The 21,173-nt window shown below is 43.2% G+C and overlaps 1 protein-coding gene across 14 annotated transcripts in view; it reads right to left on the bottom strand.

Annotated features, from left to right (window-relative positions):
- The window catches only part of RHOBTB1 (Rho related BTB domain containing 1), a 121,316-nt gene that overhangs the window by 21,227 nt on the left and 78,916 nt on the right, over nt 1–21,173 (bottom strand). For 12 of the 14 annotated variants that reach the window (XM_082721634.1, XM_082721644.1, XM_082721641.1 and 9 more), the window contains 2 exons: nt 16,700–16,901; nt 16,238–16,341 (listed from right to left, as the gene is read on the bottom strand). In XM_082721634.1, coding sequence (XP_082577760.1) covers nt 16,238–16,341; nt 16,700–16,891 — 296 coding nt within the window. In that variant the 5' untranslated portion in view covers nt 16,892–16,901. The other 2 variants (XM_082721635.1, XM_082721636.1) reach the window with 2 other exon arrangements.

Consider the following 21,173-nt stretch of genomic DNA (forward strand, 5'->3'; position numbering starts at 1 on the left):
AATAATCATTTGCAATGCAGAAAACTGCAGGGTGCTTACATTAAATGTAATTCACAAGTTGAATCTTTAAATTTATATCCCAGAAAAACTGCATCAGACCCCAGCAAACAGAGGGGAAAATCCCGAGATTAAAATATTTACAAATTATAAAAGAGGACCTCGGACTCAAAGTGGATGGATGTATTAATCTGCATGTTTAGAATGTCCTTGAAATAGATATTATCAGAGACTCGTAGACACTGGAAAATATATTATTATGTGTAAAAATATGCATAAATATATAAATGAAAGGGAAGCATGTTTTGTCTTTGGGATTCTGATTTAGTTAGTGGAATATTCTGTGCACAGCCTTACTTCTAATCAGCATAAATAGCGGTACCAGGGAAAGCCAAGAATGCTTTGAATTTTACATTTTTTAGGAGCTGAGTTTTCTATTATTCATAATCCTATTTATATAGGATATCTGATGCAGCTCCTCTCTAAGCTTCATCCCGATCATAAAACAAAGCCACCACGAATTTTGGCACAGTGAGATTAACATGGCATTCTGTGAGGTTCAATATTATAGAGAAGGAATTGAGGAAATGTATCCAGCACCTAAATGTGGAAGAGTATGTATATGCATAATATTGTTCTAATTGGTGCCCATTTCCATATTGAAGCACATGGCTATAAAGGAAATAGTCTCAAAGCTTAATTTATATGACAGACATGTAGCTAAATGTCAATTCTGTTATCTAATTTTATGATACAGCATGTGAGGTTTTGAAATCAGAGCTGGCTCGGTTGCCAAGGTTACCGTGATAACACTCAAGCCACTGAACACATACTGGTTACTATTCAGCTGACCTGTAAACAAGTACAGACAGGACCTTGGGGGCTGGAAAAAATGGAATCTCTTGATGATAGTCGCTTAATGCCATCACACAATACAGGTCCGGAGGGCCCAACCTCTAACTGTGTCACATCAATATCTCAATGCATGAAATGCTGTTGGAAAGCTGGAAAAATAATTCGATGTTCCGTAAATATTTTGCCTCAAAAGGACGATAGTTAAAGAGAAGAGGTTGTACCGAGAGCCATACTACCTCTGAAGCTAGAATAACTTACTGGATCGAAATTCTATTTGTGTCCTTGGAATAAAGTTTTTCTTTTTTCCTTTTATTAATGCACATTTAGGGGCTAGGAGACTGCATCGCCATTGTTGTCCACTGAAAACAGTTGAAAAAAAAATAAGATCCTGTTTTACCTACCAACTTGCTTCAGTGTCTTTGGGTTTAACCCTTGTTGATCTCAATACAAATGCAAGTGAAGGAAACGTTATGTACCAATTAATTATGGAGAATCCCATTCTTCAGGCCTGCCTGAACAATGCAGTACCCTGACCCTGATTTTAACGGAGAGGCTGGGAATCAATGGACGTGGCGATGGATGGAGTGATGGGAAGATGCAGTTTTGACACATTCCTCCTTAGCCCAATATTCTTTTCGAACCCCGAACTCTTCACACAGCAGGATCCTCTGTGATATAAACACCTATACAATCAAGTAACTATTTTGAGAATGCCACGTATTCCCTCTAGATTTTGAGCCGCTTTTCTATCTAGTCAAGGAAGGCACGAGACCTGCAGCTAAGAATATCTCCAGCTTTAGGCAGGATTCCAAGGACCTAGAGATATTAAATAACTTTTAATCAAAACATTCATTCCTGTGTGGAGACTGTTCAGTGTCTGACACAAGCTCATGTTTTAAAATGCCATGCCTATGAAAGATAAAAAGAAAAAGGCAGGTTCTAGCATTTCCACTTCTGTGGCTCTGTTATATTTTTTTACTTGGAAGGGCTGAGTTTAAAAATAATTGGGAGGGGGAGGTGTGATGAGGACATTCTCACATACTATGCAGCAGGGTTAGCCCAGAAATGACCTCAGGGTTCCTATTTCAGCTGTAAAAAGAATCTGATAGGATTTAAATGGCGTCCTACAGCTATTTGGAATAGAAAGCACAAGAATTGGAAAATGCAGAAGCAAAGCACAGAGTAGACAGAACTCTAAACTCCAGAACTCGAGTATCGAGAAGGGGTAGGAAGATGTTTAGATTTTTTTTTTTTTTTTTGGACCCAGCTAAGTGGCTTTTTAAAAGAAAGCCTGGATTACAAAGGATTTAAGAGGGCAGGGTCTCAGTTGCTTACCTATGGAATGTTTATTTTGGGGGAGAAAAATGTAATTTCTTTTCCTTAAGGGGAAGATACTAATATAAAAGTCTCACTACGGTACTAGCACATCGAGTAATGCCCATGGAGTAATGTTTTGATTAGTTAAGTAAAAAAGAATCCAAAGGAAATCTGTGTGTTGAAACAATTGTGACTCTTCAGAGAAGGGTGGGAGGTGGGGAAGGGTAGAGGGCCTGAGTCATCCAAAAATGCTTGAGCTGATAAAGCCAACCTCTGTTGTATCAGTTTTTCTTCAGATATTAAACAAACAGGACAGCGTGGTTTTTTTTTTTTTTTTTTTTTTTCAGTTATCTTTCAAGGAGACCATGGGCCAGAGAGAGCATGTAAAAAATTGGCAAAGGAGTCCGTGTAAAGTTGGGACCAATCTCTGCTGATGGATGCAAGAAAAAAAGTCTGAAAACAGTTCATCTTACTCACATATCTCAGCTCAAGCTAGACTTGAAACAGCAAAGGCCATACAAGTTCCCCGGGTCTATCTTGATAATGTCTACAGTGAAATATAGCAAACATGGTGGGAAAAGGTCAGAGAAGCAACCAAAAGGTAAACTGCTTTTCCAATGTAAAATACCAAACTCATCCTCTGAAGAAGTGGCTGAAATGGGTAGACCATCACTATAACACTGAATTGCTCAGAATGGATTTCCCAAGTTCCTTTCTATCACAGAAGTGCTCTTATCTTCTTGGTTCATTTCGCCTTTCCTGGTCCTATCCACCTTGCCACCACTGTCCGGCCCGGGAGCTGCTGTAGGCCTTGTGTTGTCTTATCTGGTTAAAGTGAAGTGAAGAAAAAAAATACCCAAATTATCCTTTATGTAAGACCCTAACCGTAGGCGAATCTGATAGGCCACTGTGAAGGTTCTTTAGTTCCAGCTCGTCCTCCAGATAGCTGTGAGTGGGACAGCCAAATGCCCTTCTCCCGTGGCCAGTTCTGGTCTTGTCTCTTGCTGACGCATACTTGGTGACCAAGAGTAAACCAACAGTTCTATTTATTTGAGTTTCACTTGGAAGTATCCCCTTGTTAACATAACCTTTGAAGTCTTGTTCTATGGTAGGACCCTACCTCTTTACATATCAGTACTGCCTGCCATTTCTTTTTTTTTTTTAGTAGAGACCCCTATATCCATCTTGGTAGAGATCATGATCACATTTTAATGGGCTTCTTTTCCTTTTCCAGTGCGCCCAGGTCCCCTTCTGGCCAAGATTCAAGTAGGAGTCCCTGACCTCCCCCTTTGGGACTTCAAGCTTCCTTCTCCCCCTGGAACCTAGGTAGGTTCTTTACAGAAACGTTTTCAAAACCATTCATGTCAACAACACACCTTTCATGCATATAGTCTGACAGCGCTATGCAAACAAATCAAAACAGCACAAAACAGCTGGGAGCATGGCAGAGAGAGGGAATGTGTCACACGTGGCTTTGGAAAGTTTTAGTAGGGAAGCAGCCCGGTGTGTATGAGATGCAGAGGGAGTTGTCAGTGATTGGTGAACATAACCATTGGGAGATGAATGGCTCTGTAAGCTCATACTCATGGAAGATGGAGAGGTCTGTAGGGGAGCGCCTGGCAGGGGATCTGGGGAGAGCAGGGCAGTACCATGCAGTGCCCTGATGTGAGCAGAGAAATCAAGTCAATACTTTACCAATAGCAGTGAGGCTTCTTAAGTACAGATGTTATGTGGGGAAAACTGTCAAAACACCCTGCAATATATCCAGATTTGGGAGTGATTAGCATGCGCAACTATTTCTTCCAGGCCCGTAACTGCATGTTTAGTAGGAAGCAACATTTTAAACTGGTCTACCCCCACCCTCCAAAACTGAGGCCAAAGCAATGCACACTCTTAAGGGCAGAAAAGCCAGATCAACGTCCCACCAATGGCACCAAACCCTGAGACAGATAAAATTTGAGTCTTCAAAATGGTTGGTTCTTCGATCATGATACAAATATCACGGGGGACAGTGATCCTGCTATAGAAGGTTCTGGGATATCATCCAGTAGAAAGGGGCTCTTTTTCACTCAACATCCCATTTTCTCTGCTTAGCAGTCCATGCTCCCTGTAGGATATTCTTACATCTCACATAATCATCAGAAAAAGTTGAATGCATGTGAAATTGGGTGAAGCACAAGTAATTTATTAGAAGAAATAGTTTAAGCAATCTTATTTAACTCCTGGTCAATGAGAGCAGGAAGCACTGACATAAAGAAGGCTTGCTTAATAGGAGAAGGTAAAATTGTGGCAATAAATTCCCTCCCAATACCACCTCTCATTCTCATTCCTCTTTGGCTTTCCCTGAAGCTAAATGACCGAGGAACTTTCCATACTCTTCACTTTTTCTCCTGAGAGCAAGATTAGTTGTAGATAGAAGCAAGCCTCCATGTCAGCCTGAATGCCAAATGGGAGGTCTCTGGGATTAACCTCCCTGACTCTTTTGAAACAAATGTGACTAGCAAGATCATTCCACCAGAATAGGAAAGGGAGTTTACCCAGACCTCTCAGCAATCCTCCTTGAATCAATAAAGATACTTGTAAAGTCAGTTATCCAACAGCAATAAACAATCATTCAATCACCTCTTCCAGCAACATTAACTGATAAAATACTATATACCGGGTACTCTTCTAGACACTGAGGTTATAGCAATTAGTTAAAGACACAAATCACTGTCCTTGTGCTTATCTTCATGCACATATTCTGGAGGAAAACAGAGACAACAAGCAAGAAGAATATGTAAGCTATGTGGTGTGTTGGGTAGTGACAAGTGCCAGACAGGAAATACAGCAGGGAAGGGGGACAGAAATATTAGGGAGCAGAAGATGCTCCTGGACTACGGAAACGAGGGAAGGCCTCACTGAGCAGAAGACACATCAGTAAAGACCTGAGGGAGGTGAGGGAGCTAACATGCTGCTGTTTGGAGGGAGAACACTGTGGAAAAGGAAAGAGCTAGTGCAAAGGTCCTGAGGCAGGATGTCTCCCTTAGGATGGGGCGGGGAGAAGCAGCAGCTGAGATCGGAGATATTGCTGGACAGAGGTAGGTAGGGTCTCCTGGTGTTGTGGCTTTTACTTTGAATGAACTGGTGAACTGTTAGGGTTTTTGAGCAAAATGACATGATATAATCTATGTTTCAACAGGGCTGTCCCACTGCTATAATGAGAACTGACTAGTCATGGGGTAGAGGAGGGGGACTGTCGGGGGTGAAAAGGCAGAAGGATGGGACCAATGAAAAGGTAACAAACGTGAGAGATGATATGACTTTGGCCTGGGAGCAGCTGTAGGTGGTGAGAACTAACTGGTCGCGTTCCGTACATAAGTGCGGGGTGGTGGGGTGGGGTGGGGGAGCGGGCAGGGTTTGCTCAGGGGCCGAGAGTGGGATGCGAGCAAGAGGAATCAAGAATGGTGCCAGAGTGCTGGTCCTGAGCAGTCCTCTCTCCCCGGTTCTGGTATGGACATCTGAAGCTCAGCGTTGCTAATACTGAATTGTACTTATTTGTTGCTGTCTTCCCCGGAGGACCGAAAGTTTCCTCTTCAGAGAGTCTGTCCTGATCCCATTGTGTGCCACACCATTGTTTGCGACAAAAGAGGCCCTCAATGACTGTTTAGAGAATAAAAAGGCCTTATAGGTATCGAAAGATAAAAGATGTAGATGCGAACGTGTCCGCGGTTCTAAAGTCTAAAGGAAATGAGGTGAGGCCCCAAATAAGTCAGTTAAGGAATACATTAGGGTCTTGATAAAAAGCTAAAAGCAGTTTGTGAGCTATTGTATTTCTTCAGACAATCAGGGCTGAAAGCCATGTCATATCTCTGGTATACGGCAGAGATTAACCAGTTAATATGTATTTCTAAATTATTGGAATTTATCTAAAAAATCCGTTTACCCCACCTCACGCCAAGATAATAATGGGTTAATGATCTCTTCATGGAATTAGATTATCTCCAGAAGCAAAGGAAGCATAAAGAAGCAGGCCGGTTACTTTCGGTAAGTAACACAGAATTCAGGCTGAAGGGAGCACCCTCCATTTCACAGCCCATCTTGTTTTTTATTTTTTTAAGATTTAGTTATTTGAGAGAGAGAGAGCTCGTGGGAGCACAAGCAGGGGGAGGAGCAAAGGGAGAAGCTAACTCCCCCCTGAGCAGGGAGCCCAGTTTGGGGTTTGATCATAGGAATATGACCTGATCCAAAGGCAGACGTTTAGCCACCTGAGCCACCCAGGTGTCCTGACCATCTTGTTTTTAAAAAAAAAAAAAAAAACAAAGCAAAAACAAAAACAAACAAACAAACAAATTCAGTAAACTAGCCAAGATGATAAGTTGAAAAGACAATTTGTTAATTTGCTTTATCTTTCTCTAGTTCAGCACTTGGTCCTTCTGACTATATTCTCTAGGCTGGGGACACGGGAGTTCCAGGGAGAGAATAAACTGGTGGAATGATTTTGGACACCTAATGAATGGCCAAAATTAAAAGTTATTGATGGGATTATTGATAAAATGCATTAAGAAAAATATCTGTGAAAATGTCCTGTAAACTTTACAGTACCAATTATTGTCAGACAAACATGATTATGGGTTCCGAAGTCACCAAGGATATATATATCTCGTATGTTGCAACTAGAAAGAATGACAGAACATTCTTATCAAGAGAGGTTTTCTTTTTGGCTTCCCAGCTTGTGTCCTTTATTGAAATGTAACTGCTGAAAGCTAGTGATAGAATTATCCCCTGAAGACACTGCAGAATTACTCAACAGTCTCTTTCTTCTTACCACTTAATTTAAAAGGGAAAACTCTATGGGCTGAAATATATTTCTTCGTCAGAATATTCCAGTAAAGAAACACCACAAATTGGGGTGCACCTGGGTGGCTCAGATGGTTAAGCGTCTGCTTTCGGCTCAGGTCATGACATCCAGGTCCTGGGATCCAGCCTCACGTCCGACTCCCAGCTCAGTGGAGAGTCTGCTTCTGCCTCTCCCCCTGCTTGTGCTTGCTCTCTCTCTCTCTCAAATGAACAAAATCTTTAAAAAAATGTTTAAAAAAAAAAAAAGAAACACCACAAACTGATAAAAAGTCAACGCACTTAGGTATTATTTGACCCTACTTGTCAAGCTTCCAGTTAAGTAGTAATAGAAAAAAGGTAAAAAGAAGACAGAACATAAGACATTAATATGTTGAACAATGCCTTATTGATTATTAATTATAATTATTAATTTATCATTAATTAATAGTCCCTTATTCTCTTTACCCAATTTGGTGGACTCATTGTCATGTTTCTATGGCACCTTGTGGGCCATCAACGCTTTCCTGAACCGCAAGGGGCTGTCCTTCCCAGCCTCGTGAACAGTGTTTGGGGAGCAGCCAGCATCCTTCCAGGTCCTGGAACACGAGTGACCCCAGCCATCAATCAAGTATTGTTGCTATCTCATTTGGCAGTACTGTTTCCCAAGGACAAATTCATCCTAGGGACAGGGCTCTGTTGGACCAAGAAACCCCAGCTTTCTGATGCTTTGTCTTCTGGTCACCATAGAAGATACACCAGTTCAGAGCAGGAAGACAGTGTGGGGACAGCAGACCGAGGACGGTACAGAGTGTGGCACATTTTTCTGGGCGCTGGAGGATCTGGCTTCACTGCAATCCTGGGCTTGAGTGTTCTGGTGCAGAATCTATATATTTCCACCACGTTTAAGTGTTCAAATTGTTTGCATGCCTTTGGCAGAATACATTTTTGTTTATTTATTTTGAATAAGCACAAAGCAGTAATAATCCACCTTCGATTCTTCTAGTTCATGTCCTCACTGTTGGTCAAATGGATTTAAGGTGTTTAGATAAACAAATATACTAAAAAATGATGCTTATAAAGATCTTGGAAATGACACTCAGAAAGGAAACCTACAATTGGAAAATTGTAAGTATTAATACATATAATTTTGTTTAAGAAAACTCCTTCAAGGGCACCTGAGTGACTTAGTCAGTTCAGCATCTGTCTTCGGCTCAGGTCATGAATCCAGGGTGCTGGGATTGAGCCCTAGGCAGGCTCCCTGCTCAGCGGGGATTCTCCTTCTCCTGCTCTCTCTACTTTCCCTCCCCATCCCCCAATTTGCGCTTCCGCTCTTTCTCTCACTCTTGTGCGCTCTCTCAGACAAACAAATAAAATATTTTAAAAAAGAATAATCACTCAAGCAAGGCTTTATGAAAAGAATTCACAAATCGAAAAATCTGGGGTGGAAATGTGGTTTTGGGGAGGTGGCTCAGTTTATCTCCCTCCTTTTTTTCCTGGCCTCACAGCCCATCTTTTCATTTGCTCATCTATTAAGGAGAGGCTAGGCACCAGTTTTCCATCCATCTCACCCTCACCGTGGTCCATGATTTGTGCTTCTTACTATAAGAAAGTGCAAATATAAAATTCAACCTAGTGAAACAGTTTGGGAGTTTGTTACGATGAGACTTCCCTGTAAATACCTCATAAGATCCTGCCATGTGTAAGACTGATTGACAGATTCATGCAGGCATTCAACTAACATTTATGAAGCTCCTCCTCTGTGCCAGGCCCCCAGCACCGGAGACAGAGAGTAAACAGACAAATTCCTGTCTTACAGATACCAGGAGCCGTAGCATAAGGGCACCAGAAGAAGATGATGAAGGATCCAATTTTCAGACAGTATGATCATGGCTATGCTAGAGAGTTGCCGGGGTGCCCTGTGGAACATAAGGGAGAGACATTTCACCTGGATTCTAGAGGGGACAGGGAAGGGGAGAGAGTACGAAGGGGACTTGTGGGAGTTTGTGACTCTTGTCCTAAACTCTTAGAATAGTTGTGATAATTAACTAGGTAAAGAATAGGTGGGCAGTGGGTGCCTGGGTGGCTCAGTGGGTTAAGCCTCCGCCTTCGGCTCAGGTCATGATCTCAGGGTCCTGGGATCGAGCCCCGCATTGGGCTCTCTGCTCAGCAGGAGGCCTGCTTCCTCCTCTCTCTCTCTGCCTGCCTCTCTGCCTACTTGTGATCTCTGTCTGTCAAATAAATAAATAAAATCTTTAAAAAAAAATAGGTGAGCAGGGGTGTGATTTCTAGGTGGATATAATGCACGTTTGTGGGTCAACTGGCCACAGAGAACACAGAACAGCAAATATTGTTATGTCTGGAGCAAGAGATGAGCCTGGGCAGGCAGGCTGGGCCTCAGTCCAGAGAAACAAAAAGGGATGGCACCTCTCAAGCAAATGGGCAGCGACCTCACCCAGGGGAAGGTCACTCCTCGCCCACCTCTGCACCCAATCCTCAGCCAGAGTGACTGAGTACGAAAGGGACAAAGTCATTTGTATACTCCCACAGGTTATCACTGCCCTCCCCAGTTCCAGAAGGAACCAAGCACAAAAGCCTACATTGTTATTATTTGAGTGAGAAATGGAGAAACGGGAAACTTTCAGGGAATGTGAAGTCCTCTATTAGGTTATCACAGGGTATTTCAGCCAATGGATCTTCTTAGAAAAAGATACAAACAGAACCACAGCCAAAGACACAGGCCCCTTGGTCAGACTGATCCACATGCCTGAGGGCTTATCTCTGGGAAAAGGGAGTCAGCCTGGTTTGGGGATAATTTGATAAGTGTTCCATCGTTGAGCTTTGAGATTCTAGAACCATTCCATTTCTCACAGTCATCTATTCAGGATTTGATCCCGTATTTCCCCCCTAAGTTCACACAAATGATTTGTATTCTCAATGTGAATTAACTTTAAGTTCTATAAATAATGAAAACATATATAGTCTACCATGCACATTTCCTCACATTTCATAGATTAGACTGTCCATAAAAATATTTTTATTGAAAAAATATTTGAGATATAATTTAAATACAATAAACTTTGCACACTTAAAGGGTTCAGTTTGACTAGTTCTGACATACATATGCACTCAATACTCTCATCCCAATCAAAATAACAAACATTTCCATCACCTCCAAAGTTTCCTTGTGTCCCTTTATAATCCATCCCTCCCCCTCCCTCTTCTTTTCTAGGCAACCAGTGGTCTACTCTCATCATGGATTGCATTTTCCAGAATGTTACAGAAATGGAATCACACAGTATGTCCTCTTTCCCCTAGTTTCCTTCACTCGAAAGCTCTGTCTCTAATCTTTAAGAGATTGTTCCCTTTTGGCTGAGGTTCATTAAAGAGCACGATAATCATGATTCCATGGCCGTGGGTAACAAAGCATGGCTTGAGGACCACCTGCTTTATAATCATCCAGGGACCCGCTAAAATTTGCTGATTTACCTCTCCCTAGAACTCTGACATCGGAACAACCAGCATGGGCAGGCCTGCTCAAACCTGCAGTTTAGTCCGACCTCCTAGGAACAACTATTCTTGATCCTTGGTCCAGCTAGCTGTTCTTCCAGGTCTTTCTACTTTTCTTTTTCTTTCTTCCTTCCTTTCTCTCTCTCCCTCTCTTTTCTCTTTCTCTCTCTTTCCTTCCTTTCTTTTCTTTCTTCCTCCCTACCCTCTCTCTCTCCCTCCCTCTTTGTTTCTTTCTTTCTTTCTTTCAGTAGGGACTGTGGAATACCCATACCCACAGAAGGCTTGAACTTACCACCCCGAGATCAAGACCTGAGCTGAGATGAATAGTCAGATGCTTTTTATTTTTTTTTTAGAGATTTTATTTATTTGACAGACAGAGACCACAAGTAGGCAGAGAGGCAGGTAGAGAGAGAGAGAGAAGAGAAAGCAGGCTCCCTGCAGAGCCCGATGTGGGGCTCGATCCCAGGACCCTGGGATCATGACCTGAGCTGAAGGCAGAGGCCTCAACCCACTGAGCCACCCAGGTGCCCTGAATAGTCAGATGCTTAACCAACTGAGCCAGTCAGGCGCCCCCTTTCTCCTGTTTTCTATAACCTGGGCAAATCTTAGTTCTTTAGGCCACAGCAGTACACAGGACTAAATAGCTTTAGGACAGAGGTTGCAACAGCTTCCCCAGATCCTTTGGTGCCCACATTTAGAAGTGCGATTTGAGTTACTTTTCCATATAGTATGCACATTATGAACTTTACTCCTCTTGCTCCTTTGCTGCCTGCGTCTCAAGTCTACCATCTGGGCCAGGACTCAGATGAAAAGGATTTTGAGAGTGAGAAGGACGCTTTTATCTCAGATGCAAAGTTCAACGAGGTACCAAAAAACTATGTAATCCAGATGCCTGCTTTATTTAAAAAAAAAAAAAATAGAAAAAAAATCCACGGTGAATAAAGTATCAAAAATTTAAATAAAGTCAGGACCAGTAATAGTGCCATGCTGAACCCTACCAAGACTGAAAAAAAATAAAAGGGGCGTCTGGGTGGCTCAGTGGGTTAAAGCCTCTGCCTTCAGCTCGGGTCATGATCCCAGGGTCCTGGGATTGAGCCCTGGCACCGGGCTCTCTGCTCAGCTGGGAGCCTGCTTCCTCCTCTCTCTGCCTGCCTTTCTGCCTGCTTGTGATCTCTGTCTGTCAAATAAATAAATAAAATTAAAAAAAAAAAAAAAAAAGAAAGGAAAAAAAAATCAGGTCATAGACCTGTACCCTTGGGGCTAATAATACATTATGTTAATAAAAAAATAAAAAATTAAAAAAAATCAGGGATCCTATCTTTTAAAAGTTATTACTATTTATATTTTATGCCGGAGGTGAGTGCCTTATTGCCTCAGCTTAGTCTTGGCCCAGGCCCAACTCCACTTGATAGATTTCACGGTCCAACAGGCTGAAATCATCGTCTGAATGTTACTTCTGGCCCAGCGTTTATAACCTGCCGTGGACAAGAAGAGCTAATTCAAAGCACTCTTTCTAGACACATTAGATGCTTCCTACTTTTCCCCTTGCCATTAACCACAAGTACAGCCAATCCTAGACAAAGATATAAACACTGGTCACCCATAGTCCTGAATTTTTAAAAGAGCCTCAACCGAGCATTCAAAACGGGAGGTATTCATGGTGTATCTGATTTCATGTGCCTTCACTGTGAAACCAGACCTAAATAGACACACACAGACCATGGCTCTGATTAATGCTGTCATCTAAAACACATACCATACCTCTCACAGGAACTGACAACATTTGAGAAAAACCTGTGTGAAAGAATAATCTGTATTAATCAATCAGTTCTGGCTGAACAGAAAATATGCCCAGAACCTGCGGGGTGTAAGGGCAAGGTTCTGGGTACGTTAGTTAAATTTTTAGGGGAGAGCATGCCGTCTAAAGTGCACAGGGCTTCTCCTCCCTTTCAAAAAGCTCACTTGGATGTACCATGTTTACTGAAAGTGAGATCACTCATGTTTAGCTATTTAAGGAAATAAGCTGTTTGTTACCTATTAAAGAACTGAAGAGGCACAATGGCATATTAGAGCTGATGGTAGACGGGAGAAGGCTGGTCTTCCCTATCCACACAGAGCAGCATAGACATCAGCCTGGACTAGGAGTGCCCTGAAGAGAAGTTGGTCCTCAGTCACCATTTCCAGCCACAACACGGTGGAGAGGGAAGATGCGGGCTCTGGAGTCAGGCGGAACTCACAGGAAAAGTTCCAGCCTCCTCTCTCCTCGCTGACTGACCTTGGCCCCATTCTGCGCCTGTTTGCTCAACTGTGAAATGAGCCTACTTTGCAGGGTCACCACAAGAATGAAGTGGTAGAGCATCGGGCACAGGCCTGGCTCACAGGAAGCCTCGCTGCTGTTTATCCCTAACTTCCAGCCTCATAGGCTTTAGGACGTGTCTGAAGGTTATTTGATCCTGAGTCATATCAATGGTGGAGGTTTTCGAGGAAAGGAAACAATAAAATCGGTAATTATTTATGTGTGGTGTGACTACAGGAGAGGGGCAGGGGGCCCAGAGCCCATCCTCTCTGTCTGTATTTTCCATGCCAGGTACCTAACTGTGAACATTCATCCTTGTAACGGTTCTGGGGAGAAAATCTGGAGCGACAGCCCTTTAAAAAGAGTCTGTCTTCTTGCCAAAAAGGAGCAGTTAATCACAGTCATGGTTACTAGGTACAGTTTTGTTCTTGATATTTTAAAAGATCCAGCGAAGAGCTTCAAAGGGTCATCCAAAGTGCACAGAAAGTAGGCGGTGGGAAGAAAGGCTACGAGAGAGTTGGAGTCATTTACTCCAGACAAGAGAGGGTTTGACAGATGCCAGATGTGCTCTGTGCTGGGGTGCTGAAGCCGCTCTGCTGTCTTTCCTCTCCATCCAATAGGAGAAGGACTCCTATCCTCGATGTTTTTCCTTGGGTGGATGATTTCTCTTCCTGAAGCAGAGAGGTCAACCAGGTGACACTGTGAGATCGACTTGAGTTTTTTTTTTTTTTTTTTTTTTTTGGTAAGATTTTATTTGTTTATTTATTTGACACAGAGAGAGAGAGAGAAAGAGCACGCCTAAGTAGGCAGACTGGTAGAGAGAAGCAGAAGGAGAAGCAGACTCCCTGCTGAGCAGGGAGCCTGACTCTGGACTCGATCCCAGGACCCTGGGATAGTGACCTGAGCCGAAGGCAGATGCTTACGACTGAGCCACCCAGTCGCCCAAGATCTCTTCTAGTTCTAAGCCTTTGAACAAATAGGGAAGAGCAAAGAGACACCCAGCTCATCAATGTGGGGGTGGGTTCTAGCTGCATCTGTTTATAGTGAGATTGAGGTAGCTTGGCACGGAAGAAGGAGTGGGGGCCAGGAGTCAGGCAGAGGTGGGTTTGACTCTGCTTCTGAAACTCACTCTTGAGCAAGTTATGGTTGTAAAAGAACTCAACTTTGTCCTCCGCTGTAGCATGGAAATCATCTCTGGCCTTCTAGGGCTCCTGAAAGGATTAACTGAAATAATGTTGGCAAAGCACCTAACATTTAGACTGGCACATGTAAGCTTTTGATAAATTGGAACTATTATTCTGGTTGGTTAAAAAATGGGTTGAAAAATGCCCTTCTGCTTATAGTTCCATCATGCTAGGAAAATTACAGATTCAAGTAGGCAGACCAACAGCACCTTGAACCACAGGATCCACACTGCAAGCAGTGCCTGTCCATGCCAGAGAATGTTTGAGGGGACAACTTACCAACTACCCCGGTGCCAGGAAGGAGAGGAAAAGGTCTAAGGCAACTTTGGTTTTGCTCACTATCACCACAAGAATCAAACGAATGATTTTAAAGAGGTTCTAAATGCATTTCCAGGTATAAGGAATACATCACATCCCTCTAATTCGTCATTCACACCAAGCACAGTAAAAAACATCCATCAAAAAGCAGGTGTGCAAACCAAACTGATTGTCAAAAATTATAATTAGGATTTTTTTTCCTTCCTGAAGGAAAGAAAGCTAAAAATGGAAGTCACAAAGAAATTAATCAGCTCTTGCAAAGCAATGAAATGCGGTGGCCTGAACCCTATCCCAAGTAAGAGAAACTCCTATTCCTACCAGACTCTTCCACAAAATGTACTATTTTGGTGTCACATCGATGTGGAATCCCATAATTAGCAATATGGAAAGATGCTGGAGTCTGGGACAGAACAGCTCTGGGATTTGTTCTTTACCCGTGGTGGGGTCTGCGGCAGGAGGCCTGCAGGCTGCGGAGGCTTGGAGAAGACAGAGGGAACACAAGGTACAAACAAGCACATAAACTGAGAGCCATGGAGAGCTGGGCCAGAAACACCCTGTGTCCTGACACCCCTCTGCATCTGCTTGGAGGATCAGACTCGGCTTGAAAAATACCTCCTGTTTCCATATCAAAGGGGGAGCAGGTTAGAGCTGATAGAACCAAACACTACAGACAAGGGAGCAGAACAATGCAGTCGGAACTGATGGAGTCACGTGACCGACCGCCACAGAAAGAAAGGAAATCATGGAACAGGAAATTCAAGGAGAAGAAAGTGCCTACAACACTGAATACTAACCTCAAAACTCCTCATGACCCAGAGGACTTGAAAATTAGTGTTTTACTTCCCATACCCCTCTCTGCTGAGTCCCCATGAACAAACTGGTCTAAATGGCAGTCTTTCAGTGTGTGAACAACTTCTTAGGGATGGGACCGACACTTTTAGCAGCTTTTTTCAGTATTTTAGACCACGTGGATAAATGCCCGTCACAGTCTGTTCAGAGGCTTCAGAGAGCTACTGGCTTGAAGAAAGAGAGGTAACTTTAGAAATGTCTATCTCAGTACCAAGGAGGAGCTCAAGGCCTTGAGTACCTAATCCAGTCCTGTGAGGTCACATGACATTCGATGTCAACAAGGCACAAGGGATCCGTGACACCTAAATTCTAACCTTAAGATCAAATGTGTTAATTTACAATTAAGGAGTAAGAAAATGTCCTTATCTAGATTTTGATAGCTTTTAACATTCACCGAGAGACCTTAAGTTAGGGTGACAAGAAGAAATTCCTAAATACTTCAGGCACTTTGACCATGTTCCTTGTCATATCAGTGTCCAAGAATCACTGCAGGGATTTTACTGGATGTTTCCTTGATTTTTAATGTAAAATTAGACATCAGTGCCTCAGTTCATTTTGGAAATGTGCCTTGTGAAGGATTTCAGAGGTATTTTTCTTTCTTTAAAAAAAAATGACCTTCAAATAAAAATAATAGACTTTTTGAATAACAAAGCCCAAAGCAAATAACACCAGATTCTGCTAATATGGTTATGAAAAGACCAAAGAGACCTTCTGAAGTGGGGTGGCCAAGTGCTAAAATAACTTAAAAGAATCTAGCAAAAGGTAAATAACGTACCACTCAGGAAAACAGCAATCAAAGCAGCCCAGGGCCAGAGCACACCAGAATCCTCTAGAAATCGTCCCAGTTCAGCCAACACTGGTTGTTTTCAACGAGGGATGTCCTGGGAGGGACCTAGTGTCAAGGCAGACTGCTTTTCTTGACATCAGAAGATAATACTTTTTTTTTTTTTTTTTTTGCTTTTTCCTTAAACACAGTACAGAACCCAACACATTTCAAGGCCACGTGTTGTGGCTTTTGTTGATCTATGAAGCAGCTGCAGGTTTCAGAAAGGAAATTGTGCTCAAGCTCAACAGCACGGCACCGGCCTCGGTTTACCTGCCATATGCAAAACGCCTGTCCTTGTGGTGATCGCCGAAAGTATCCCAAAGCCTGAGAGAAACACTCACTTCATCCACAACATCCCGGGACCGCTCCAGGACCTGCAGGAGAGAGAGCGCATTCTTGCTCAGCGTCCTTCTGAGGCTCCTCAGGAGGACGCCCAAGTGAGCACCCTCAAGGCCCATTGTCCCACATGCGTCTTCTCGTCTCATCCAACAGGACTCGAGCCAAGTCCAAATTCTCCTCTGGGAATCTCGACTCAAACAGCCCTCACCCCCCTCATTCAGGAGACGATAGCCAGACTCCCAATGGCACATTCTGCTTTTGTTTTCTCTTGGTGGCACCAAGAACATTAGCCTGACTTTGCATGCACTAATTACCCCCGACCCCCTGGTAGAGTCAGCCTGGCGGTAGCAGGGACGCGCTCTGAGCAGCCTAGAGAAGCTCTGCACACCTTACCTCCTGGCACACTCGGTACTGGTCGATCGCCCACACGGTAGGCACGTGGGTGGCCAGCAGCTGATACTGCGTGAGGGTTGTGTTACACGCTCGGGCACAGATCAAGCGCGTCTTCCCTACGGCGTTGTCTCCCACGACCACACACTTGATGGTTTCGACGTTGGGCCTTTCGTAGTCCATGTCAGTGTCCATTTATAAAACTCTGTAAGGAGAGAGGGACGGGGCAGTCAGAGACAAGAGGTGCCCAGCCAGCCACTTCTCCGGAGGTGCCCAAGCATAAGCACGAAGTTCGGAAGTTCATACGAAACCTAACTCAAACTCAAGTTTTCTGTTTATGTCTCACATGAGTACAAAAACATCGGCCGGATTGTTATTTTGACCCCAAACGGTTTATTCTCGTTAACATGTTATTTTCTCCTTGGTTTTCTCCAAACACAACCTGCCTACTGAAAATCCAACCAGGCAAGTCAGGATCGCTGGCACACATTCATAGCTCACTAGCTACTCATGTGGACCCATGAAAGAGACCGGTCACCTGCAGCTTTAACCCTAGATATCGGGGTGTGAGCTGCTTGGCAATATTAGCATCTACACCATCACAATCTTCCCCCGACCCCAAATCCCCCACTGAAAGGCAGTTTAATGGAGGTTCTCCACTACCACCGTGACTTCGAGAGGGATCCAAAGGGCAAGCAGAAAGGATTCCTCGGCTTCAAAGAAGGGTAAACTGTAAGACTGAATTTTGATACATTTGTAAAATTAATTTATATTCATTTACCGATTTTAATTAATCAAATTCATAAAAATGGTATTCTCAAGAGGGGCACCATAAAGCAACAGATTTTAAAATTCTCTGTTTTCACCAAGAAATCTGGAGCATATGGTAAAGAATGATTTAGCCAGGATGAGGAGCTAGTTTGGAATGTTCTAGAAACCATCAAAAAGGTTTAAGAGGGTTGCTGAGTGAGCGGTCAAAGGGAGGAGAAAAAGCTGCTGCCAGGTCTCCACCCCCAACCCCCGCCCTCCTGGGGGCAGGAAGCTCCATAAAATCCAGAGCAGACTGCTTCCCGGCAGCAAGCTGGATGGGTGACCAACCATGTAACATTTTAAGATTTTAATGGATTATAATCGCCCTTTTGAGAAAGTCTATTGTTAAACAGAGAAACCTGATTAGATAAGTCACTTAAAAAAAAAAGATTATTTTAGAGAGGGAGAGTGTGTGTGCACAGGAGAGGGGCAGACAGAGAGAGAGAGAGAGAGAGAGAGAGGGAGATAGAGAGAGAAAGGGAAGCGGACTCCCTGCTGAGTGTGGAACCCAATTCGGGGCTTGATCTCAAGACCCTGAGATCATGACCTGAGCCGAAATCAACAGTCGGATACTTAACCGACTAAGCCGCCTAGGCACCCCTACCTCGTCACTTTTAACAAGTTGATAGTGGTTTTAATGGCCACGATGGTCAAGAAACTGTTCAGAGTAGGGCTTGATACACACCTGGGACTCAGTAAGTGTTTAAATCATCTGATTGGAGAAAATGGATGATTTGGTTAATATGAGATTAAGATTGTGACGGGAGAGACAGAAAGAAGGTTATTAAATAGAATGAAAACCTTTTCCCAGTTAGGACCATCTGAACACGAGATTGTCTCCTGTAACACCATCACAGGAGGTGTTAAACCTGAGGCTAGAGACTGTTCGGTGAGAATTGAGTGGAGTGATTCAAAGAATAGATGTGTGGTGAGGTTAGGATCTGGTCTATGGCTCAGATGCCACAGAGAGACTTAAAATACCTGTTCCCCACCTGGCAAATGCAGATTCTGAAGGTCTTGGGTAAGAAAGAGGCTTAAGAAAACCTCCAATTCAATTCTGATGATTACCCATGTGTGGTGACTCCTCAAATTGATCTCTTTAAAATCTAGACCATGCTGACTTTGGGATTAGACCAGCGGTCCTTAAGTATTTGCTGGAGAACATTTAACAAAGTCTGGAGATATTTCTGGTTGTCACGATGGGGTCGGGGAGCGCTACCGGCTTCTAGTGGGTAGAGGCCAGAGATGCTTTGAAACACACTACAAGGGACAGTTCCCCATCACAAAGAATAATTAGGACCCAAATGTCAGAGTGCTGAGGTTGAGAAAATCCCTGCCTTTGAAGGGATGTGAGTGTGAATCCTAGTCTCCCCATTTTCTAGCCATTTGCCACGTGTGCTTTTAGCCTCAGCTTCCCCATCTGTTAAATGGGAATTCTAGCACCGGTCTCCTCAAGCAGTGAGGGGAAGGGGAACTGACGGAGCCGACACACTGATGACCCCAGAGATTCTAATGGTGATGATGAAGATGAACACCCTGAACTGAGTCAGGGGAAAAACCAGAGTTAGATGCAGAATCAGAACACTAATAACCACAAACATCTATACAAAGGATACATTTTAGTAGGGTAACTGAGGAGTAATTCATCGAAAAACTAAAAACATAGGTATAAGCTGGAGAGTACCTGATGTTACACAAAGAAGGCAGAAAAAGTTCTGAATGGGAGTTGGAGGTAATTAGCTAAACGATAATACAGTTGGAAAGGTAGGTTAAATATATTTTTCTGGGGTATTTCCAGATTCTAGAATAAAAATGGTAACGGTAGTTATTGATAAGAAACTGGATATGTTTCTGTGGTGATACTACCAAGGGGCACCCCGTGCCCAGAAAAGCAGGATCTGTTCAGAGCCCCACAACTCCGGAACCTGAGGTATACTATTTTGACTGTGCTAAGTGGTGGAAAACCTTTCTCTTTTGAAAGTCAATTTTATTCTTTTAAGCAGATATAAAGTCATAGAGAGCCGATCCTTAAAATTTGGGGGCATGTTTGGATTAAGTCAAAACTGAAACAGATGCAAAAAATACATGGTTGGTTTTCTTGTTGGCTTGTAAACTAGCTTTGAGAGCAGTCACCAAAAAGGAACCCCCCCAAATAATTTGAATCATGACAGAGTTGGTGGAATAACTATGTAGCTTTCACAGAAGACTACTCTGAAGGGGATAAAAGCCCTCCTGGTTTTATATAAAGGCTATGATTACAAAAATATCATTACTATTTATAGACATATCTCATGCACAGTCCTAAGAAGAATTTCTGTGTCAAAGGTGAGAATAACATCCGTGAGTCCTCTAATCTCGAGCAATCTGCTCAAAACTGAAGTGACTGCCAAAGGTCTTGGGCCTCGTACAAAGGGGAGAACATTTAACCAAGATTTTAAGGGGACAACAAGTAAGGGAGACAAAAGGCAGCGCAGAATTCTACACTCACTTGAGACCTGGAAGTTCCAGGAAGGGTTTTCTGGATTTCCAAATACTGAGAATCTTTTCTTTCGGGTAGAAATTTTATTTCATGGTAATCTGAAAATACATCTACATGTGTATTATAACCTGATTGTTTATCTGTTACACATAAACAAATATTAAATTGTGAGAATGATAAAAATATGCAATTTTATTCTTCTTTACTTGTTATGGGCTCTAATTTATTCCTATGTAGCACTCTTATGGTTGAATGAGCTCTTAGGACCATCTGGTTAATGACTATCTGGTTTCTGATTTTTATTTATGTAGAATGAGAGCAATAAATATTATTCACTTAAGTCTGTTAATAAATTTCACCACTATGACGACTGCTGATAGGGAAGACACCCTTTTGCCCTTAGATCCATATCTGAGGAAACAAAGAAAGTATAATAAAAAAAAAAAAGAAAAGCTAGAAAGGACTGACACTGGTAACCTGTTACTATGGCAGCTTTGTATCTTACTCAAAACTGACTAGAACTTTGTTTCATATTTTCACTGAGTCCTCAGGACATGGACGCTGACCATGAGGTGCTAAAGAGTGTATCTGCACGTTCTGGGTGTCAGAGAGGGATGTTTTTTTAAGATGGCAAGTGAACAGGACGGTGTGGGGGCTGGGGAGAGAGGACTCGGTGAGGATGCCAGCCCCTGGGTACTGATGCCTACCGTCCCCCAGACTGCTTAGAGACTGTGGTCATGACCTCCAGGCTGCCCAGTCGCCCCAGGTGCCCACACAATGATTATGATCACCTTCCAGATGTCATGTCCCTCCTCCATGTTTACCACCAACTCAGCCTTCTTTCTGTGTCCATAGGGTGATGTGTCCCACACTCTAGCCCCACAGTCCCTCCACCTCTACGGCACCAGTGACCTTCTCTGCACTTTCCTGGAGCCCTTCTCTTGGTCACGTGCTGGACATTGTCGGCCAGATACATTTTACCCCTGAAATCTTGAGTTTCAAAATCCTACTCTTAGAGTAAAAACTCCTCTCTTCACTAGGGGAAATGTGGTCATGATGGCAACTCTCATCAGGAGACGAAACTGATTTCCCACCATCTTGAATCTGAGTTAGCTTTGTGACTATGGCCTAATCCAAGAGAATGTGGTGGTGATGCTGTGCGGGTCCCAGAGTCAAGGCTTCCAGAAG

The sequence above is a fragment of the Mustela nivalis genome, assembly GCF_964662115.1.
Source record: "Mustela nivalis genome assembly, chromosome: 2".
NCBI lineage: Eukaryota > Metazoa > Chordata > Mammalia > Carnivora > Mustelidae > Mustela > Mustela nivalis.